General features: G+C 44.4%; 1 protein-coding gene across 4 annotated transcripts in view; it reads left to right on the top strand.

Moving 5' to 3' along the window:
* The window catches only part of LOC133209343 (follistatin-related protein 4-like), a 203,484-nt gene that overhangs the window by 84,506 nt on the left and 95,582 nt on the right, over nucleotides 1-23,396 (top strand). For all 4 annotated transcript variants that reach the window (XM_061347953.1, XM_061347964.1, XM_061347945.1 and 1 more), the window contains one exon: nucleotides 20,247-20,437. In XM_061347953.1, coding sequence (XP_061203937.1) covers nucleotides 20,247-20,437 — 191 coding nt within the window. The remainder of the gene's footprint in view (nucleotides 1-20,246; nucleotides 20,438-23,396) is intronic.

Here is a 23,396-nt window from a genome sequence, read left to right on the forward strand (position 1 = left end):
CAGTTTGGAAGCAATAATCCCTTATGAATTCCTGCTCTGTGCACTCAGTGGTGTGAACTTGGAGGGGAGTTTCTTGATGGCCATAGGGTAGTCCTCAGTGTCTTGCTAATACTATGGACTGTTTAAAGCTGGTTTGCAGCAACTGGACACCAATGTGTTGTGCTCTCTGCTAGCTACCTCTGTAATGTGTTTTGAGCTTTCTGACCTATTTCAAGCAAATTTAACAACAAAGGCCCAGACCTAGACCCACAGGCTTGAGGACCTGTTGTAGCTGTCATGGGAAGTCAAGGCTGAAGATGAACTTGGCAAAAGATACTGGAGAACTGAATGGAAGGGAGCATTATGAGTGAAAATAATTGGGAATTAGCTCAGTAAGTCCCAGTTCTCTGGGAACAGCATCTTACCTGTGCAGTTGCATAGGAGGAGCCACCCCACGTGGGTGCCAGGGCTCAGAAGGAGAGAGGCAGAGGGGCTCTGCTCCTTTTGGAAGTCCAAAGGGAAATAAGGCATTTGGGACATGCTGTCCCCAGATCCAGTTTCTGCTGTAGCTGCTTGGCTGGGTTAGGTTTGGTTTTCCAGCCCCAATGACAGTAAGGAGTGATGAATGCTGGGGCAGGAGAAGTTTGAAGAATGGAGGGAGGCCAAGTCCAAGCTCTTCTGCTCCTGACCTGTAGCTGGTTTTGCTGCTTTTTCCCTCTCAGCGCTGTGTAATTTTAGTTTTGGGTGTGATGGGCACATCTTGTAGAGGAGGTTTGGCACATCAGCAGCGAGAGATGAAGAAATATGGATTCCTTTTTCCTTCTTTTAAGAGATAGAAGGGCTGTATCTTTTTTCATTATTTTATTTCCTCTCTTTTCCAAGAGATCTGTGCCTGAACCAGGCGCCTCCATCCCCTGCAGCACCCCCAGCGTGGGTCCCTGCCTCCCATTTGATGGTTAAATTGAATTATTTCCTGCTTTATCATTGAAAGCACAACCCCGTTATCATCTTGGGAGTGTATTTGCAGACTATAACCATTTCCATTCTTCTGCAGAATATGATGCAGCAAACCTTAATCAGAGATCTGTGCAGCTTGGATTTATGGTATCTCTCAGTCCTTAAGATCCTCCTATTAATGAAGGTTTTTAGAGAATGTCTTTCAGCATCACACCTTTCTCCTGAGCCACCAGGAGGTTTTTGTTACCCCCAAAAGTCACATCTAAATCACCTCAAACCAAAAACAGCTCTGAGAAAATTATGGTGATTTGAAGGCTGAAGCTGGAGGAAGCAGTGGCTGCATGCACAGGCATGATTATGGTGGTGGGTGCTAGTGCCATGGCATGGCATGGATCGCATCCTCAGCATATGAGCCTGTTAAGAAAGTGGTAGAGGAGAGTTGAGTGTATGGAGCATTGTGCATACGTTCCTGTTTCCTTGAGCATCAGAGATGGGAATGGCGATGCTGCCAGGCATCATGCTCTTGTCCATTGCCTTTGTGCTGCCCTCAGTATCAAAGAAACAGCTATTTTACATGTGAAGCTTTGAGGACTATGCAAATAGAGCAGAGGCTGTGATAACAAGCACAGCTCACAAACTGCATGCGCTGGGTGGATTCTATAGACTAGTGTATTTGCTGTGTCTGAATAATAGCACTAAAGAGCGATTGATAACCTATAGATTTTACAGAGATACAGTATGTTTCCTGTCTGGTCCAAGTAGCCAGAACCTGGGTGGACGATCAAGTATTGTACCTCTTACAGGCATTGCTTCCTGGCAGGCTGGGTAACTATCTAGTGATGTACTTGCCTTTGGTTTTAATTTAGTCCTGATTTTGTGACCTGTTAGCTCCATTAAGTTATTTAGGAGTTATGATCCCAGGTAAGAATATATAGACAGTAAGCATGGTATTAACAGGGCCATTTCTCATTATTTCCATCTGATTTCATGTGCCTATATCATAATTTCAAGATACTGATTTGAATTTAATACTGCTTAGAAAACAAAAACATGTCCAAATTGGCTCCAGATGTGATTCATTTCATTTTGTGCCTTTCAAGATGTTTTTAACAGCTGATGTATGAGCGTGGTGGGAGACTGCCAAAAGAGATGCTTTTTGATTCCAGTCAAGGACGCAAAAACTCTTCATCTAAGACAAGATAGGATTTTTTCTGGATGTTTATAAAGAACCCCTAATTACATAGTTTAATGAAAAGAAACTTCTTTCAGCTCTGCATTAAAATAATGAGTGTCAAATGTAAACAGTTCTTCTGCCAAGATACAGTCATTGCCAGGTATTGCGAGCACTTGGGTTGTGAGGGCTTTAAGGCTGGAAGTGGGACGATGTGACCAGCTTTCTATAGCATCAATACAGCTGCATGCTTGGATGAGATGAAGAGGGATGGATCCCTGATGAAACCACCATATATAGATTACGTAGGAAGAATATAATATAAAACATAATATATAAAGGAAAATAATTAAGCAAGTAAGTCCAAAGCAAGTGATGGGGATGTTCTGAAAGCTGTTGGCTCTGACTCCTTAGATGCCTTTTTTACTGTAGAAAATACCAATATTGCTTTTGTGGCCTGACATACTGCATTAAGGGAAGAGAAATTCATAAGCTCACAATATAGTTCTATCCCCAGGGTTTTTATTTTTTAATTTAGAAGGTTTTTTTCTGAGAGCTTCAGCTTTCACATGCAGGGGCTGTTCACTGCACAAGCAGATGTATGGCCAAAGCTTTATACCTATTAGAAACACAGCAGCCAGCTAATACAGTTTAGGGCACAATTTATGGCAGTAAGGCAAGCAGCTCCTCTGTGTCCTGCTGTCTTAGACCCATTGGGAGTCTGGCCTGCGCAATTGCTGCACCGTATCCTTGTGTGTATAATCATGGGCATGGATATACATAAAGGTATTAATGATAGGCATCCCCTGCTGAGCTGGCTGAATTTGGGGCAATGTGCTGCCACCAAGTTCAGGAGAGTTTAGATTAAAGAATTCCTGAGATTGTAAGTTAGGATACTGCCCTAACCCACTTCTGGCATTGGCATGCAGGAGGAATTAAGTAATTCAATGTCTTCATAGTCGGAATCACGATATGTGTTTGAGTACCTTTTAATTAAGCTCCATATTTATACTTGTAAGGAGTAAAAATTATCCTACCCATAGAGACCAGTGTGTTTTCCAGGTTCCATCCAACAGGTGAGGTAGATCATTTCGTCCTCATAAGTTTAATAGTCACCAAAACCTTCAGCTGCAGTCTCATAAAGGCATTTCTCATGGTGTTTTCCAAGCTATGTAGTTAGAGGTGTGTTGAGAGGATTGTGCGTGCAGAGGAGGATGAGCTGGTAATGTCTGCTCTTGGGGGAAGAGCAACTTCCCTTTCCTACAGGCAGGGGCAGTGGGGCTTCTGAGTAGTGGTACTCAGGGTTGTAATTGTGAAATTGGAAAGAGTTTTTAGCAGCAGCTTGTGAAAAGTACCATTACAAAATGCAATCTCTATAAAGTGTGCCACTGTTTCAAAAGAGCACTATCATGGTGGAATGATGGAGAAGGATGCTGGTGGCATCCTTCCTTAGAAATGGTTGTGATCTGTCAACCTTCTTATCTCCACAGCTTCTGAAACTGCAATTTGTCAGCATTTCACTGCTCAAAGGAAATACTGTAGATGCAGTCTTCCCTTTTATGACTTGGAGATACCTGCAGCTACTTCTGCCAGGTGTTGTTTTAAATGTGCCATTGTCACAGTCTTGAACTGTCTGTGTTCTGTCTCAGCTTCTTTTCTGGTCTTCATTGCATCACACCCTCGCAGCCTAACAGCTAATTGATCATGTGGGAAGTGAAGCTTCAGGGAATATGGTATTAGCCAAATGTGTATTAACATTTTTCTTTATCACTTCCCTCACATCACAAATATGTACCTGTGGAAAGCTGCTTTTGGAGCATCCTCCTTTCTCACATAAAGCTTTTTCTGAGCATCTTATGAGGAGTTAAATTAAAACAGGAAGAAAAATTGACTTTGGTGTCTCTCTGGCTCCTAATAATGGTTTTTATTTGCAAGTTCAGTCTTAGCTTTCTTAAAATTTCTTTTAACCTGAAGAGACTGTGAAGATCTACCTGACATGAGAATTGAATTCTTTTTCTTTCTGTAAGAATGAATGAATAGAAGCAAAGGAACTGTTTTGACATTCGAACATCTCTAAGGAAGCAGTTACACCATAATATGCTGATAAAAGATCCTGATAAAGGATAGCAGAGGAAGGCTGTCCAATAGCAGGTGAGGCTGTGGTTTGGAAACCTCTAAGGTTGGTTTCAAATGCTCAATGTTCCACTCATTTTCCTATGATGGCTTCTCCCAGCCTGAATGTATGGAGGGAACAGGAAAAGAGTCTGTCAGAAGGGAATGAATGACCTGGAAGGCCAAAGGCATTAAAGGTTTTAAAACACACGGGCAAAAGGTGACCTAAGGAATGGCACAGCCAGAGGAAGTCTTGGTTCTTGGTGTGTTGTAGGAAACAATGATCAGAATTTAAGGAGCATCATGAAGACATTGCTCTGCTGAAGTTTATTGCTTTGCTCAGGGCCTTGGCATGTGTTGTGTTTTCCATGAGGATACAGGAGGCAGGAAATGATGAGCACAGTGATTTGCAAAGAAACAACTCTGTGGCGTTGCATTTCCATAGTTTCTGTTCAGTATAGGCATCTCAAATGGCACTGGCTGAGTTCCTGCTGACCTTCTGCACCCTTAACATGTGCAATCTTTGTAGATTGCTTTAAAATGGGCACAGGTTTACACTGCTGATACAAATCCACTCATGAATAGCACCATCACACTTTGTGTGTGGGTCACTTGCACTATCTCTGGAATAGGAATTAGGCCAGCGGGCTGTTGGCTGGCATCTTTGGGATGACAGGATGATACCTTATGTTAGATAGCAATATGATTTTTTCCCAGCTCAAAAATAAATGTATCTGACAGCCATAGAGATACTTTCTGCTTGACTGGCTGCGGCTCAAAACTGTTTGTGGTGTTACAAGTCCTAGCATGTGAAGCATAACATTTTAGACTATTAGTTTTAAAGGTTTTCAGCTGCTTGGCTGCTAAAAAAGACCCAACCAAGCACACCAAAAAAACCCAAAACTGAACTCAAGAGGTTATTTCACTTGCTTGGATAAGCTTGAGCTGGGAGCTTAGTTCCATTAATGTGACTGGCCACTGATTATCAGAATGCATCAGCCAACAGAGGGGATGGTTAATTTATTCCTATGCTGTTGATGTGGGTGCAGCCAAAGCTATCAAATGGTGGTCTGAATCTTCTGCTGTTTTTCTTAGAGAGGTCATTCTAGCCTAGGCAGAAGAAATAACCCAACTTTTATCTTACATGGGTGGGAAATAAAACACAGAAAATGCACTGATTTATTTATATGGCTGCAGGGAAAAGATGCTGAAATAAGTAAGCCCAGATCTTGATTCCAGTCTGCTTTTCTGTGCTGCACATGAAGGCTATGTCGTGCAAACTCACTGATATTCCACCATCATAAAACTGGGGTAAGCAGAGTGGGAGCAATCCTATGCAGAAAGGCCCGTCCATGGGAGAAAAATGCAAACATCCTGTAATTGCAGCATTAATATGTTACCATTGATTCGCTTTAAAAGCAAAGTGATAAAGACATAGCAGGCTTTTGGTACTTTTCTAATGTGCCTGGTTGCGGTTTTGAGGCGTATGGAAGACAGGCAGGGCTGTGGGAGGGTGATGGGGCTGTGGTGCACCAGTTTTCATCACCTGTCATGTGGTTTGGCTTAACTTTTCATTAAAGCTTGAACACTGAGCCATGTTTTTGTTTTTTATCCTGTTTCAAATGGTTAAACAGGAACCGAGACTGCTAATTCTTAGTTTTTACATCACAAAACCACATAGCGGATGAGAAAAACCTGACATGACTCAGGGCCTGATCCTGCTTCTAATAAATGCCATTAAATTCTTTGGCTTACCTTCTAGAGCAGGAACCTTGAGTGGTTTTCTATAGCTGGTGTATTTTATGTGATGCTAAAGACAAGGAGAAAAGCATTTATGCAAGACCATGTATAAATTGACCTGAGTCTTTAACATGTCTTTGTATGCTTGCAAGGGTCTTTAGCAAGACACAAAGGTGATTAGAAAAGGTTTTTACCAGGGAAACAGGCATGTTAGCAACAAGTCTTATTATCTACAGAACCTGCCATGTTAGAAGGGCTTCTTACATAAAACTGACTTACATTGCTTCTTCAGGGCACTCAGTACCCAGATTTTGGCTCTTGTAATGCCAACACAGGCACTGTGTGATGCCCAACTCGGTGAACTACTCATGTCTTGTGCTGCAGGTTAAACTACATCTGTCTCCTGACAGAGAAAATCATTTTGGGTACCCAGTGGCTGGGAGTGCGAAGCAGGTGATGCAAAGGGTTAACCGATGTACACGGTGAGGGGGTAGGTCAAACTGCTTGCTTAAGTGTTACTGCTTGCTCACGCTTATCCTACTTGCAGTGTACAAGGGGGTAGATCAAGCTGCTTGCTTAACAATGTTGCTACTCGTTCATGCTTATCGTACTCGCTGTATATGCTAGAACAACATATAAGGACATGGCTATTGTTAAGAGGTAGGGGCAGTGACTTGATTCCCACCCTTTGGACTCCTGGGCCAGCTGAAATCAGCTCTGTGCTTTGGACAATGACCAAGCCTTCAGGGAGCATGCATAATGACTAGAGGTGAAAGGTTCAGGCTCGAGGAAGGCTCATTTCTTTAATCTTGAGACCCTCGCCCACGACCACTAGGAAGCATTGCACAGGCGCAAAGGACTTCTTAGCTCATTATACTACAAAGCAGGGATAGGACATAAATATGTATAGGCATGTTGTGCAACCTCATTCATATGTATAACTTTAGAGGATAAATATAAAGGGGAAATGATGCTGAGGTGCGCATGCCTTTGGAGGAGCTATCCCCCATGTGCCTCAGCGCTGAATAGAAGCATACCTACTTTACAACTTTAACAAATTGTGGAGTCAATCTGCGCATCACAGGGACATTTCTGCTTCCTTCAGAGCCCTCAACAAATAGAATCTATATCAATAAAACTATGTTAAACCAGACTTAGCATTATCAAACAGCCTCCCTGAGTGAAGACGAGCTAAACCTGCTCAGCGTTTTACCATCCTTCTGTACTGCAATACTGAATTTTAATCTCCAGCTATAATAAACATCAGCGCTTGATCCTCTTCAGTGGTTTGAGTTTCATTTGTGTCCTGTGCTGTTTGGACACAGCTAGGTGGGATTTTGATGATGTCTGTGGGAATGAAGGCTGCCTGTAAAGCATAAGTAAGCCCAGGCCCTTGTGGGACTCGATGGTTAATGTGAGCATAAGGGCATGGAGTCGTGTCAGTTCATCAGGCAGCAGCGCCCTGGGAGCCAAGGGATGCAGCACTCATGTCTGTCACTTGTGTTATATTTAACGCACATGAAATAAATACTGAGTGTTATGAATATGGAGCAGAGAATGAAATGAAATGATTTCCCTCTGCATGAAACAAATTCACCACTATAGCTGGGAGGGCTTTGGTATAGAGCAGGAAGGTGTTACGACGGTAAACATATTTAGAATGCTATCCTGTAAATCATAGAGTCACAGAGTGGTTTGTGTTGAAGGGACCTTAAAGCTCATCAAGTTCCAACCCTCTCCATGGACAGGGACACCTTCCACTAGAGCAGCTTGCTCAAAGCACTTAAACTGTTTTCTATTGGAAGAGTCAAGGGAAGTGCTTCCCTTTTCTTCCTTCTTTCTAACCCCAAACCACTCTCTGACACTGGGGGTGGCTGTCACGATGCAGCAGGGCACTGAGGGCAATGCTCTGTGCTGCCTCCATCCTCTTCAGCATGGCCATGATTGGGGTTTCTGTGGCTGAGGCAGAACCAGGCAGTGTGTGAGTTTGCTATGGGAGAGTCGATCCTCGTCCAGAGGAGAGATGGAAATCTGGGGAGCCCCTTTCTTGGAGCCTGTTAGGCAAAGCACAAGCTGGAGCTTTGCAGGATGGGGACACAAGTGCTGGCACAGCCATACTATGCCCCAGGGCCCTTGCTCCCTGTGTCCCAGCTTTTAAATTGTGCTAATTCCCTCTAGGCAGAGGCTCAGCGTAGAGCTCTCACAGATCAAAACACAGTGATTTGTCATCTGTGCTTTACCCTGGAATATGTCACTCTCAGTGCTGAAAATCTTCAGGAAAAACATGTTTTTACCCCTTTATTTCTGCAGTAAGAAGCTTCCCTGTGTACTTCAGTGACATCTATAATGAAAAATCCCACTGCCGATGGTTCGGTGTGGGGATATTGTTATCTTGACAGGCCTCCAGCAGATCTACTCCAGAATGGGTACCCTGAGCAGCAGAAAGGTTATTTGTGTTGTCAGTAGCAAAGCACCTCCAGTGCTTAGATGACTGTCCCATTCATCATCTACCATTATAGCACTTAAGAAAAATCCCACAGCGAAACAGGAGGGGAATTCACCCCCAGAATACAACCTGTTGCATTGGTGAGCTTTTGGTTTCTCATTCTGTTTCTTGATCTGCTATATCTGCTCCTCATCATGTGGATTTAGAGTAGAAATACAAATGTGGTTGGTTGTGTTGTCTGGGTTCCAATGGGAGAGAGCAGGAGGGGTGGCATGGGTTTGGGTTGTAAATGGGAGGTTAGAGTAGATGTATTTGTGTTTTGCTGTCCGAGTTGGAGCCCTGAGAAGTGCAATGCTTCAGCTACCTCATTATGGGCAGGGCAAGGTGTACCTGAAGGTGTAGCTGGGTCAAATGCTGTGGTCAGTTGGCTGAGTTGGTGCTGTAGGAACCAGGGTCCTAGTCTACACTGCTTGTCTTATGGAAAGGATGCAATTTAACACTTTACATAGTCAGGACATCATTGTAGCAAATGTTTTCTATTCATTATGGGAGGCTCTGTGATTTCTGGGGTGCATATATTGTATAGGATGATTAAAACAGCACAAGCCCAACACTTGTTTTGTGAACCTTTATAATTACTATAGCAGATAGTTTTGACCTCGTCGAATTCTGGAGGAGAAAGTGAACCCTCAAGCATACACATGCATATTGTAAATGTTTCTCTTTAATCTGTTGTTGCTGGACCAGTATAAGGGTTTTCTGTGTGAAGTTTCTTAGTCCTTTATAATAAGCCCTTCCTCCCTCCTTGTGCCTGTTCTCCACTTTAGAAGTTAACATTTTATAATTGCAGTAATGCCCTTTAGGGTGTATGTTACGATCTGCTAATGAGATGCCTGAGAGGTCTCCTAATGACATCTGAACAACAGTCACAGCACATCGTTATCAAACCATTACACACATACTTAACAATAATAAATACTCCTGCATACTGTAATCCTATTGTCCTTCAGTGCTTAGCAAGAGGATCCTGGAGACTTGAGAGTTCAACTGCAAGAGGAGGAAATGCCTAAAATCAGCAGTTGTATTGCAGTGGATTTCTCTGAATGCCTTTGGTTATGAGGATGTGGAAGGAAACAGTCTGGGGAGGATTTATGGTGTTTTCTTATTGCATTTGGATTGAAAATGTCATGAGAACTAGTTGCCAGCATGTATGTGTGCCCTCTGCTCTCCCTCTGCAGGGCAGTCAATAGACATCACACCCCTCCTGAGTGGGGAGAAACAGGGTGACCATGGGCAGTGGTTGGCTCAGTATTGCTTAAAATCTTACTGTGGTAGAGGATGAAGCCATCTCAGGGCAGATCCTGTGGTCTTGTGGTAAAGCAAGAATAACTCCAAGAAGAGAGGAGGGAAAACCTGTATACACAAATACCCCGAAAAGAAATGTAGTGTTCTTGACTGCATCCATCTCCAAGGATGGCACGCAATAGCCTTTATCATACACATTGCCAGCCGCTGTTCCCATGCATTCTTCATGGTACAGATAAGAAACCAGACAGTAAGAAAGCAAAGTACCAGGGAGTCAGATTCATGGGGTCCTTAGCATGGAGAGATAGTGAATTGCTCCTTCTGACAGGAGAAGCCAGTGAATTGTTTGGAAAGGTAAGTGTTTCTGAGCAGAACAGGATCAGTAAAATTTACATTAGTGCCAGAGGGCTTTAACGGTTATTAAAGCTTCCAAATAATATATTTGCTATCTAGAAGTATGTGATAGATGTGCCAGTCAGCCATAAAAAAGTGAGCACTGGTTACTTCCCAGAGGAATCCAGACAATTTTGCTTTCTCTAATAGGAATAAGGTAGAGGATTGTAAAATGTCAAACAGCAGATTGCACAGCATCATCAAGTGAAGTGGGTATAAGGAGCGAACGAACTGTTTATCTAACAAAAGCCTGTTTGGTTTGGTTGATTTAAATTACAGGTTGTGGGGGTTAACATCGTGATGGGATTTTTCCATATGGAAATGAGGATTGTGAGTTGGTTACAGTGGAAATGTGGCCTGTTTTACCACATTTTACCCGTTGATGCGTTTTGTTTGTTCGAGGCCAGGTTGGACAGGGTTTGGAGCAACCTCTGGTCCTGTGGAAGGTGGGGTTGGAACTGGATGAGCTGTAAGGTCCCTTCAACCCAAACCATTCTGTGATTCTATGAGTAAATTAATCATTAGACATCACCAGTTTTCTGTTTATCAGTCATGCATAGTTCACTCATGATTTCTATTACTTGCATCCACTGAGTAGTTTGAAGGAGCAATGCAGGGGTTACTTAGGTGTTGTTTGCCTTGACTGAGTGGTGTTACCTTCTTTGCCTGCTCTGATGTTCACAGCGTTGTTTCTTCTCTCAGGTTTGACAAACATTTGAAGGTTTTTTAGCACAAAAATAACAGCTGATACTCAGTAGGCAGCGAATAATAAGCCTAACAGCCTTGTTTGCTTATGGCGTCACATAGGAAACCTTCCCAGCCCAAACGCTGCTGTAAGTTAGATCTTCTTTATGCCACACAGCATTTGGAAACACTGTCTGAGTGCTTCTTTGGAGAGGTGTCTTGGTGGGATGAAAGCAATTGTCCACCATAATCTGCTAGAAATCCCTGGCTTGAGAATGAGTTTGTGGTCTCTGTGGGTAGTGGAGCATCACCTTGTAGTACCATGAAGAGTCTGAGCCAGCTTAGGTGGTGGGCACTGAATTGTGGTAGAGTCCCCTGTTGCTGACTAGAAGCTGGGCATGGGAATAGGTTGCCCAGGGAGGTGAATGCTCCATCCCTGGCAGTGTTCAAGGCCAGGTTGGATGAGGCCTTGGGTGAGACGGTTTAGTGTGAGCTGTCCCTGCCCATGGCAGGGGGTTTGGAACTGGATGATCTTAAGGTCCTTTCCAACCCGAACTATTCTATGATTCTATGATTTTGTTGTCCAAAGTGGGATACAATTCCCACAAAGAGGGAAAAAGTCATTTAGAATGGGAGCCACTTTAGTGAGAGCCACTGTATCCCACAGCTCATCAGAGAGGATGGGCAAAACATGAGCTGAGCCCAACATCAGCGCAAACCTAGAAGAAGGTAACGTGTGAGATATGAGACTTGCAGTTTGATGGACCAGATAAATACATAACAAAATTCAGGAGATGGGAATTGAAGTTGAGCAAATTGAAAATAAAACATTTTTACCCACTGAGACTAAGTAATCATTTGAAAAACTGGCTCTTACGTGCTTAAATCAGGGCTGGAAACCTTCCTGGGAGGTGTGCCATACAAGCAAGCAAACTATGGAGCTGCTGCAGGGAAAATCAGCTTGAATTTGGTGCTTGTGTAATGGAGGTGGTCAGAATGTGCATGTGATCCCTTCTGTGACACACTGCCTAGGTAGTGATGGGCACTTGATAGATAACATTTATTGTGTTTCCCACCTGCAGGCTTCCTCCTGCCTCCTTCCTTAACATCTCCTGCCATCCCCTCTTGGGAAGATACAAACCTAGAACTTGCTTTTAGCCTTGGTAAACCAAGCTGTAGTTCTTGGGCTTCCCAAGAAATGCTTCCAATCCATCCATTTCTTTTCCTGTGCATTTGGGGCTATGGGGTGCAATTCACTTAGGTTTATGCAGTTTGGATGGTAATTGTTTAAGGTAGGAATAAAGGCTTTGTTCATAGAATGGGCGATCTATATTCTGATGCTGTAAGTTGTTAATATATTTTAAAAGCTCTTAGAGTAATAGATGGCTGCTTTTTCTTGTAATAAAATGAAATATTGGAATAAATACACACCAAGGCAATTTTTAGCTTTTCCAGGTTGTAAATGTCTGTTGTTTAATAGTATCTTCTTCACACTATATATTCCGTTCCATTTCTGCAGTGTATTTGGTGAGCTCCCCATTGCTGCTAAATTATATATAGCTATCTGATAAATGTACATCTTATTAACTGAAACACATCCCTAAGACAAGTTAGTTTGGGCTTTATTGTTAATTGAATTTATTCAGCAGCAGCAGCTGAAGGATGGGAAATGTTCAGGGATTTGCATGATGTTAAACATCTGCTTCACTTAGCAGGAACTTTGCCAGAGTTGCTCTTAACCTGTAAATTCAAATCAGGACTAAAACAGGTACTTTGAGGGGTTTAGCTGTGTGTAAAGGAGGTTGGCAGGTAGCACTGCAATGGGAGCATGATGCGATTATCCAGCTTTGCCTAAATGCCACATCTGTGGTGCGTGGCTTCCTCTGTGCATGGTGATAGTGAAGATCACGGTCTTTGGTGGTGGTTGGAGGCAGCAGGATGCTCCTTGGGTTATTATCAGACATTATACAAACATTGCTGTGTGATTACCTGCAGTGTAATTGCTGCAAAGCACTGCCTGGCATTTTATAGGAAGCTTTGAGTGATCAAAAGTCAAATGGTTGATACAATGATTTCTTATGGAATCAGATTTGAGTTAATTTTTCTTCAGCCTGAATCAGTTTGCTCAGTACTTGCAGCCTCTAAAAGTCAGAGCAGGGGAAGGTTCAAAACTCACAGGTGTCTCTAAATTGCAAGAAACCTCTGAATTTCACAGAGCTTTCTCAATGTTCTCTCACTGCAGTGAGCTGCTGTGCTTGCTCAGAGGAGTCTGTTTGGGAGCTCTTTGAGAAAAGCAGGGTTACATCTTCTTTCCAACCACACAGGAAAAGGAAAGTCCATCCAGTCTCTCCATGCATGTGCAAAACAGAGCAATTAAAGGAAGAGCAAGACAGATAGAAAGAGACAGGTAGAAAATTTGCATGGAGGAATGGGGATTTGCAATGAGACCCCTGAAGAGCTGAAGTCATCTTTAATTTTCCTGTCCCTGTCTAAACCTGCTCTGTCAAGTCAAACAGGCCACGAGGCTGTGGGTTATTGGTGTAAAGAGTTCACATAATCATCTCGCTGAGATTCAGCAGTCTGATGTTTTGGGACCACGTTTCTGCAGTTGAGGCAGGCTGATGCTTTCATTTTGTATGCATGAAAACAAGCTGTTGCTGATGGGCAATTTAGCTATAAATGGTACAAGAATTAAGGAGCCACACTCAAATAAATTTGTATCCTTTAACATTTTAGTTTAGTCGTTGTCTGATGCTTTGAACAATACCAGGTGAAGGCTGAGTGAACCGTGTGAAAGGATGGGCTCTTGGAAACCAAAAACTTTCTCAAATCCTTTTAATTTTGTCTAGAGGTGTTATTTTTAGCAGCCACATCCTTTTTGCCCCATGGATACAAGTGAGAAAACAAAACTTACTGCTCCCACTGATAAGCGTGCAGACTCCACAACTCGTTAAAGTTGTAAAGCAGGTCTGCTTTATTCAGCGCTGAGGCGCATGGGGGATCGCTCCTCCAAAGGCATGCGCACATCAGCGTTGTCCTCCTTCATATTTGTCCTCTAAACTATTACATATTCATGAGGTTATGCAACACACCTACACATAACCATGACCTATCCCCACTTCATATTAGAATGAGGTAAAAGGTCCTTGCTTTCATAGGGTCTCCTGGTGGTCATGGGCAAGGGTCTCAAGATGAAGTTAAACGAGTCTTCCTTGAACTTCTCATCTCCAGTCATTGCGCACGTTCCCTGGTGATTCAGTCCCTGTCCAAACTGCAAAGCTGATCTCAGCTGGTTTAGGGGTCCAGAGAACAGGAGTCACTGTTCTTCCCTCTTATCAATAGCCTTGGTCCTCCCACTCTGTTCTGGCAAGCACGATCAGTGTTGAGCACGCATTTGTTGAGTAAGCATAAGTAAGCAGTAGCGTTGTTAAGCAAGCGGCTTAACCCTAACCCCTCTGTACATCGGTTAACTCTTCTCATCACCACCTCCTGCACTGGATTTCTTCCTGAAGCTAGAAAACTGCCTTAGGAACAGCCAAAAATAGCACCAGGTCTAAGAGCAACTGTCATATAAAATGACATCCCCTGTACCTCCTGCCTTAGAAATGACACTCCTGAGCTTGCTCCAAACAGCTCTTTATTACCACATTTGGTGGTGGGGAATTGTTGCCTGGAAAATTAGTGCCACTGGAGTTCACCTTTGGTGGTGGTTTATTTGTAATGGGTTGTTGTTATGGGTTTATTTGTAATGGGTTGTTGTTATGCTTCTCCATGGTGGCAGTGAGCATAAGCATGGTCCTCCTGTCATGGGAGCATTTCTGGTAGAGGATGCTGTGGGATTCAGGTGGGATGCTTAACCGTCATGTCCTAACTCTCCTGCAGTGATATCATATGGAGTCTAATCCTGTGTTGGCATGGTTGGGATTAGCAGCATCACTGCAGATTTTCCAGGACTGGAGTCCTGGGCTGCACCGATGGGAACTTCCTCCAGAGTTTTTGGAGGGTCACAAGAAGCTTGTATCTCCGTATATACCTTCTTGTGCAGATAATCACACTTTTATCCTTAGCCTGGATGCTAATGACTTACCCAGCTTTTGTCATAGATCCCATGAAGAGCTGCAGAAGCCATCTGCCCTTCATGCAGCCCCTGTACTACTGCGAAATAGCTCAATAACCAGTGGGGCTTAAATCCTCTAAGGACATCTGCAAACGTTTAGGTTCACACCTACTGTCAGGTTAGCTGAACACCAGGGAATTGGGATTGGTGCCCCATAGGCGTTATCGGATCACTGGTATTTAAAGTACTGACATCTCTACATTGCATTGTAAGGCACCTTGCACAACAGTATTTTACAGGGAGATTAGTGTACCCATCAAAGCAAGCTCTGCACTTCCTCGCTTTATTTTTACTTTGCTAACTGCACTTCTCTGAAGGAGATTTTAATCCTCAGCCTTGCTGTTTCTCCATTGTCTGCTTTGATTCAGAAGTGGGTTGAAGATTGCTTTGGGATCCCGCTGTAAAACCCTGCTGCAATTCGCAGAAACCAGGAGTAAAACTCTTAAAGAGGGCAATTATTGAGGGAGCTGGATTAATGATCTGTCATCACAATTTAGCCACATCCGCCACTGACCTTTCACAGAGGGGATGCTCTTGATAAATGTAGTTCATTACTGAGTTCTGACATGAAAACAGAATGGCACTCTGTGTTTCTTGGCAGGCTGATCAATATTTTATCTGCCAAAGCATGCAGAAGTGCTAAACAGGATGAATTACGTAGCTGCTGCAAAACGGAGCAAGAAACAGCATTGCTTGGAGTGAGCGGAGCGTGTAAATGTGACGGTTATTGGCCACACTTTAGTAATCAGACCTTAATACACTGGATTTTTCTTTTCTTTTCCTTCTGTCTCATTGTTTTTCTTTGCCTGTCTGTCTGGGTTTTGCATTCAAACGGTGCCAGGCTTCACTGGGTTTGAAAGTGCTGGGAATAGATAAAAAGGGCTTGTTTCTGTAGAGATCTCCCCTGGTGCGGAGGGGGAAATCATGGCCTTCCCTGGCCACGGGGTGTTGCAGTTTGGTTCCTCATGTTCTGCTCCATCCAACATCACAGGGATGTGGCTCCTGCAGGAGCAGGGTTTGGGGATGGGGAGGATGGATTTAATGGTCCATTTCTACAATAAAAATTGCTAGAAATCCCTGTGTTGAGCGTGAGAAGTGCATTGAAGTGTTATCCATAGAGCACGGGAGGGAGCTGCACCCTGTGTGAGGTTTGTTTGAAAGTCACCAGTGTTTTCTTCTTAGGGCTGCAAAGTCAGGCACAGAGTTTGCAGGAGGGATGCAGGCTGGCCTCCAGCAGTGGGATGGGAACAAAAGCAGCCCTGCCCAGAGCATCCTGGCACAGGACAAAACCCATGCAGCTTTTCCCGTGGAAAGCTTGCGTTTGTTGTACAAAGCGTTGCTGTCAAACTGGGTTTGCGTTCAAAAGAGTAGAAGTGATAGTCTCTTGAAATGGTGAAGGTGGACTTGTATTTATTTATTTATTGGTAGTTTCTACGCTGGAATCCAGATATAGTGGTATTATGTTATTAAAGTTGCTGTGAAAAATCCCCACCCTGTGTTAGACGATCAGCATTTTAGTTTTGATGTCTGATGCCGCTGGTATGCCCTTAGGTCTTCTCTTCTCCTGGAGTCAGCAGCATAAATCAGACTGGGATGCTGGTTAAAGATAGAGAAGTAAAACGTGTGCCTTTTTTCTAAGCAGCCCTCCAATAAAGTTGTGAAGGATAATCAAGTGCAGCATTAGTTTAGGGCATGGAAGACGGAACAGCAGACTCAACTCACCCCAAATCTGTGTATTGGGCTCTCTGTGTGTGACGTCCCCCAGCTGTGTGGTGAGGATGGAGCGGATCGGTTGGCAATACAGACAGGAGATGAGCTGTCAGGAGTGCAGCACAGGCACCGAAAGCACACACAGTGGCATTTCTGCTGTTCACTAACAGGCAGGGAAGAAGTCCTGTGAAACCCCTGTCTGAAGAGCAGTGCTGGTCACCTCCCTGCGTGCAGGCTGGAAGGCTTCTGGTTGCAATTGCAAACAGAACCTAAGTCCCCAGGCAGCTCCTAACAAGGAAACCAAGCTGAGACATATCCATTAGCCAGACATAGCAGCGTGAGCAGTCTGAGGTGAGATAACCTGCTAATGATGAGCTTATGCTGCAGAGGAAGCTGCTGGGGGTACTTAGTAAAGCGGAGACAAGAGTGGGGATAAGCGAGAAGGCATGCAGCGGCTTTTCTGTGCTGCTTTTTGTTTAACAGCCATGGTTGTAATACCTGGAAGAACAGAACAAGGGGTGGCTGCCTAAAGAGGTGGTATTTAGTAGATAAAGCTGGTAGATCCTATGCACAATGTTAAGAAGATTACAAGTGTCACTGACAGCAGGAGAGGGGCTGGTGGGAAGGAGAGAAAGTACAGGGCCGTCCTTTGTGACACCTATGCAGTCAGGTCTGAGGAAGGACTGTTACCAGTCTCTGTAGGGAAGATAAGACATGAAATAATATTGCCTAGTAAAGGAGGGGAAGGATCTTTACTATAGAAGAGTTTACCTGTCCTTTGCATTGGCTTGCCCAGTGATTCAAGTTGTTCCTTCGCTTCCTTGCTGGAGCTGGAGGAGCAGTCAGTGGCTTTTATGAAGTGCCTCCAGCATCCGTTGATGTTGTGTTTAAAACAGCATTAAGTCTGGGTTGCACAGCAAAACATCAGCTCAAACATCCCAAGCATGAACGATTTTGGCCAGACTTCCTATAAGGTTATACTTTCAGGTCAAATATGATCTTTCCTTTGATCCGCAGTGATTTTCCCCTGTTTATCCCTCTGCAGTGAGATTAAATGTATAAATTAGATATACGTATTTGTTGAAAGGTTGGCCCAGGTGATGCTTGAGGCCCCTTCCAACCTGGTGTTCTGTGATTTCTATGCATATATGTGTCACTACAACCCTCTGGTGTGTCAGTGGCAGGGGAAGAAGCTCAGAGGTGTGAGCCCCACAGAGTCTGTCACAGTCACACTGTGCAGTGATGCCAAGGGACCCACTTCCAGCAGAGCTGCAGTCATCATTCTCCTGAGGGAAGTGAAGGTAATGAGGTGTTAGAGCAGTTTTGACAGGGGCTCAGGGCACCTTCTGACCTTCCAACTGCACTGTGTGCTAACAACGTGTGGAGCTGGAGTTACTGTCTAAATAGGGACCTAATTGTCTTACTGCTGGTTGTCTTTGCACTGGAATGGCATCACCCTGCCATGCAGGATGGAGCTCTGCTGTGTCAATGGTCCCTGACCCTGGATACAGCAGTACTGTGGTGATGGGAGCAGAGTGGTTAGTGAGCTTATAGCAGGATGTGGGAACTGCAGCCAGAGGTTATCACCACCTCTGCCCTTCCCGTTTCCTTCATCCCATTCTTCATGCCCATCACATTTGCCTGGAGGCTGCAGCATGGCTTTGACCCTCTGAAATTCCCCAAATGGGCTGCCTTGCAGCCTGGAGCAGTGTGTGCTTTTTACAAGAAAAGCAGTTTTGTTTTCAGGCTTTGTTTTCAGAGGATGGGAGAATCAAGGGGGCTGCGATGCAGTGAAAGCGGATCAACATCTCCTGGCTCCCACCATGCGGCACGGTCGAGAGCCTGGGTGCATCACCGGTCAGGGGGTTGGAACTGGGTGAGCTTTAAGGTTCCTTCCAATCCAAACCAGTCTGTGATTCTGTGACATCTGCTCTTTGCTTGTATTTTGGCATTGCATTAACATGCAATTCATTCTGGAAATTCTGTTTAACACACGTTATGCACATAGACTAATAGTAGCTGAATAGCTTTTTTTCTCTGTAAAATGAGACTGATCCCATGTGGGACCAGGAGCTCCTTGGAGGTTGTTTAGAGAGAAGGAAAAGCAGCTTAATATCCCAGAGAGGAACTCTCCAAACAAGAAGGGTCTGAGTTCAGGGTGGAAAATGAGCCTTGTCTTGCAGTTACTGCTCGTGGAGCAGTAGGGCACTGACCTGACTGGTGAGTGCATGTCCAGCCTCTGTGTCCTCTCACCTTCTCATGTCACGGTGGTTTTGAAGCTGTGAGCACAATATATGAAGGGTTGACAGTCGATGGGTTTGATATGAGAGGAGTGCCTCCCACCTGGAATCTTAATTGGGTTTCAGTTGGAGTGCAACCAAAAGATGAGAAATGGTGCAGCTCAGCAAGAAAAGGACAGGAACGTTGTTGTCAGTGTGCCAGTCTGCAGTTGTTGTTCAGAGGAATAACGTTTGGAGCCTCTGGGGAGCTGATGTGCAAGGGTGTTGTCCCTTAAACAGAGGTGAGACCAGGATCCCTTAGATTTAATCCACCAGTAGGATCAGTGATAGGACTTAAACAAAATGATGTTTTTGAAACCACCATTATAGAGAATAAGGACATCTACGTTAGCAAAAATACATTACAAGAGAAGGGCATCTAAGGGGACAGCTGGAGCACAAGAGTGCTCCAGGGTCTCCTCCGAGGCAGAGTCAGCCAGGTTCCTGTTGTGGTCTACACTAAAGCAAACAGGTTTGCACAACAAAGGACAGTCGCCATCCTTCATTCTGCCAAGCTCTGAAGGACAACAGCTGAGCAGAAAAGGGCTGTAACATCTTACACCACTTTAGGCATCAGGATGTGTTTTTTCTGTAGAAGGATGCCCTTAAATCAAAGCAAGGCGCTCTCCAGGGAAGAGCCGCAGCAGAGCTGGCTGCTGTGAGTGCAGCGTGAGCTTTCAGGGTCATGAAGGTTCAATCTGATTCCTCCAGCCGAGTCCGTGCTGCTTCAGAGCAAGGGGCTTAAGGGCTTTTCTGTGATGATAACCTTTCTCCCTGGTCAGGGGTTGAGGCAAGCGCTTATGTCAGTCTGGAGTCGGGTGATGTGCTCAGGCACCAGTGACACCGTAGCCGCAGGGGCTCCTCGCTGTCCTCCCTCCTTCCATCTGACCACCCTGGGCTGCCTTTAAGGATTCCTTTAGCTCAGCCCCATGTTTGGCACAGGGTGACTCTCAGGTGTACCGTTTATTTCTGTTTGTGGCACTTCCTAAGCATCAGCTCTTCCGGGTTTATTTTTCACCTTGGAATCCCAGCATAAATGAATATATCTTTGCAAAAATGTAGAGCCAGTTTAATAGGGGTAGGGATTACAAAGCTGAGCATGGAAGTCTGTAACTGAAGCCCTGTAATCTGGAAAATAGCATGCTGTAGAGCATCCTTGACAGCAGGATTTAACAAAACTGCCAGCTATTATAAAAGGTAACGACTTCAGGAGCTCCTCAAGTGCAGAGCTGAGTGATGCTGTACATGCAGACAACCTGTCTTTGGCTGTGCCTTGTCTTTCCCTTTAGGAGCTCAGTCCTTTGAAAAGATGAAGGCTAATCTGATGTCCAGGAATGTGGTTTTATCTTGTAGGTGACACCTGTACCATGGCAGACTACAACCGCCTCAAAAGCATCCTCCTGGACCTGCAGGCTCATCGGCAAAGCCTGCCGAGCAGCCCAGCCAAGGACAGAGCATCCCAGAAGCGCTTTTTAGTTGAAGAGCTGTTTAAGCACTTGGATGTGAACGGCGATGGGCACCTCAGCAGCTCCGAACTGGCGCAGGTGGGTTTCTTGTTCAGTGACAATGGGGTTATGAAGTGGATTGCGTTTTTCAGTCAGTGTGAATTGAATGTAACACAGCAGCACTCTGCTGAGAACAGTCGTTTGTAACTGTCCGGCCTGGCAGCAGGTAAAGGAGGGAAATCTACTGCAGCCTGTGAGCCTCTCTCTGCATCTCTAGGGAGATGGTGCTGTCTCAAACATTTGAAGCTCCTCTGCAAACAGCAAACATGGCAGCATTCCAGCCCCATCCATGCCTCTGAAAACAGATACTCATCCTTGCTGCTAGCCGTCATCTTCTGAAGTATTTCCAGCTAGCCAGCTTGGGGAGAATTAATGTGGATTTTTTAGGAGTGTGTAGGTAAGGCAGAAATCTCTTAATTCTTCCTCCCTGCCTTCTGGACCGTGCATTTGCATGTAGTAACATGACAACAAAGCTGGGATGTTTTTTAGCAGGTCTGTTTTCCCCAAATCCCCAGCAGATGCTGGGGATTGAGGTGATGAGCAGAACTGGGTAAGGATAGAAAGGGTGGGAGCTGGAAAGAAAACTGTTATTTTTAATGATGGGCTTGCTGTGCTGTTGGAATTCATCTAATTGGTAAAGTGAACTGAGCACAGAGCCCAGGTTACTCAGGTTGATTACTCCATGTCCTGAACTTGCTCCTTGCACATGCAGAGCTGGTAAAATGGTCCTGTAAATATGAGAAAATGCATTATGCCAGATGCAGGGAGATCTTGTCTTTTCCATGTTATTAGAAGCAAACGCCTTTTAACAGGCTTTTGGAAGCCAATACCTGCCTTGGACCTGTGAGCTGCCCCTTCCCCCTGTGCTCTGCAGGAGCATTTCATCTGCACTCATGCTTCCCAGTGAGCACAAAGCACGTTGTAGTTGCAGTGTGTAAATGCAAGCTGTGAGCGCAGGCACAAGCTCTCTCCTCCCTCAGCTCGCTCCTGTGTAGGACACTTTGCTCTGCACTTTAATCCTCAGGCTGTTGACATGATGCATGGTCCTTTCTGCACAACGCAAAGTGTCAGCAGAAATTCCTTTAGATCTCAGAGCTATGAATATATACAATAGTTCATCTAAATGCAATGTTTTTTTTATAAAGACATGGTAGGTAGGAGGAAACACTTTTATCTGAATTCAAAGCCAGTTTTTGCATAAGTGCGTGTTCTACAATCCCATTCCCCCCACCCCCTTTTACATGAAACTTATTCCGTCAGGATATTAAAACACACCTCTCATGGAAATAAAGGTTTGGCACCCTGTAAGCCATTACCATTGGAAGAAACAGCCACCTGCATTTTAAAGGAGGAGGATTCAGTGCTCTAAGGTCTGCTGCAAAGTTACTTTGGGCTCATTTGCAGATGTGCTGGGAGCCCAGGTCTCTCTCACAAGCATAGACCTTGACTACTATCATTTCAGTTCTTTTCGTTGTTATCAAAACCAGTAAACGTGCTTGCACATCTGGAGCCCACTGCGGTTCAATGACTGGATTAAGTTCAGCCCTCAGCTAGGAGTCCCTTCACCCAAAGAAAACCACTCAAAAGCTTGCCACCAGCACTACAGAGCATGATCACCTCTATAAAGACCTCATACCACCCATTAATGCAGAGTACAGATAAGCCATGAATACTTTTAATCCCTCCTTGAATGATGGTGATCTTGAACCCCTTGGTGGGAGTGTGGTGGATGTCCTGATGGTGCTGAGGACACATCTGCAGAGCAGCTGTAGGGTCTCACAGCAGTAGTGGTCACAGTTTATGTGTAGAGTGTTAATTCTTGATTTCTCCTCTTAGCTCAAGCAGCTAGATGACTTTCACATGCTCCTATGTGGCCAGTTTATTCTCCCAGTTTTCAAGGGGTTTTCCTTTTAGGTAATGAGGAATAGCTAATTTTCCATGTTACAGTCTTGCCAGGCCTTCTTTTGCTTTGTTAGGCAGCTTTGTTGTTGATTTGGGTTGGCTCTCTGCAACTTCAGAATTCCCCCAAAGATGGGGATTTTGTTGCCCGTGGGTAGAGGCAGCTGAAGCGAGCATGGTGCAGTGGGATCTCCTCCTCTCTGGCTGCTGCATGAGCTGCTGCCGTGCATTTTCGGTCTTATATTTAAAGGAAAAAGAATCTCTCGAGCACTATAACCTTGTGTGCAAGGAAAAACACGAGGCAGGTAACGTGCTCTGCTGCAGGAAAAAGGCAGTTTTAGGGCCTGCAGGGGGATCTTTAGGAGGCTCATTGCAGAGGGTTTCACCCCAAAGGAGAAGCTGCAAACAGAGACCAGCCGGAAAGGACAGTCCTGCATTGGGGCAGCTCCTTGCACTGGGAGGTGATGAGGGTCTTTGCCCACTTGGTTATTCTCCACAACAGGATTGCTTTAGGCAGCAGGTGGTCCATCCCTCTCTATTTAGAGCTGCTTTGCCTCCTGGCTGCTGGCACACCCCATCGAATACTTTCCCTCTGAACCCTGCAGTGTTTTGCAGCCATGGGCATAAAGGGCTATTAAAACTGGTGGTAATAGAAATGTTGTTTCCATTTCAAACTTTCATGTATTTTAAAGTCAGATTCATAAATCTACCAAGTTTGTTGCAGCTGAAGTGTTTTGTGGTCATTTTGGTGTTTTTTTTCCCTTGACATTAAATCAAAAGGACTAGTAAAAACTTGTCGGTCTTATGAAAAGTTAATCAATTTCCAATACAAAGATAGACAAAGGGAAATTTCCATCATTAGAAGATTGATCTTGGAAGTTATGGTTGATCTCACTTTTATTGAACACATTTCCTTGCTAGGTGAAGGGTCATTTTTTTAGCATTATTACTTTAAATTGCTTCAATATAATGGGCCAGGACTAGAATAGTAAATAAAAGAGTCCCTGGACTACAGCAAAAAGCTTTCCTGCCTGGAAGATGCAACACTTCAGCAGTTTTCTTCACGTTCTACAATAAATCAGGAGAACCCAATATGTTT

Source organism: Neopsephotus bourkii, unplaced genomic scaffold (genome assembly GCF_033783945.1).
Source record: "Neopsephotus bourkii isolate Nb327-2 ecotype Australia unplaced genomic scaffold, CSIRO-AGI_Nbou_v1 NB_52, whole genome shotgun sequence".
NCBI lineage: Eukaryota > Metazoa > Chordata > Aves > Psittaciformes > Psittacidae > Neopsephotus > Neopsephotus bourkii.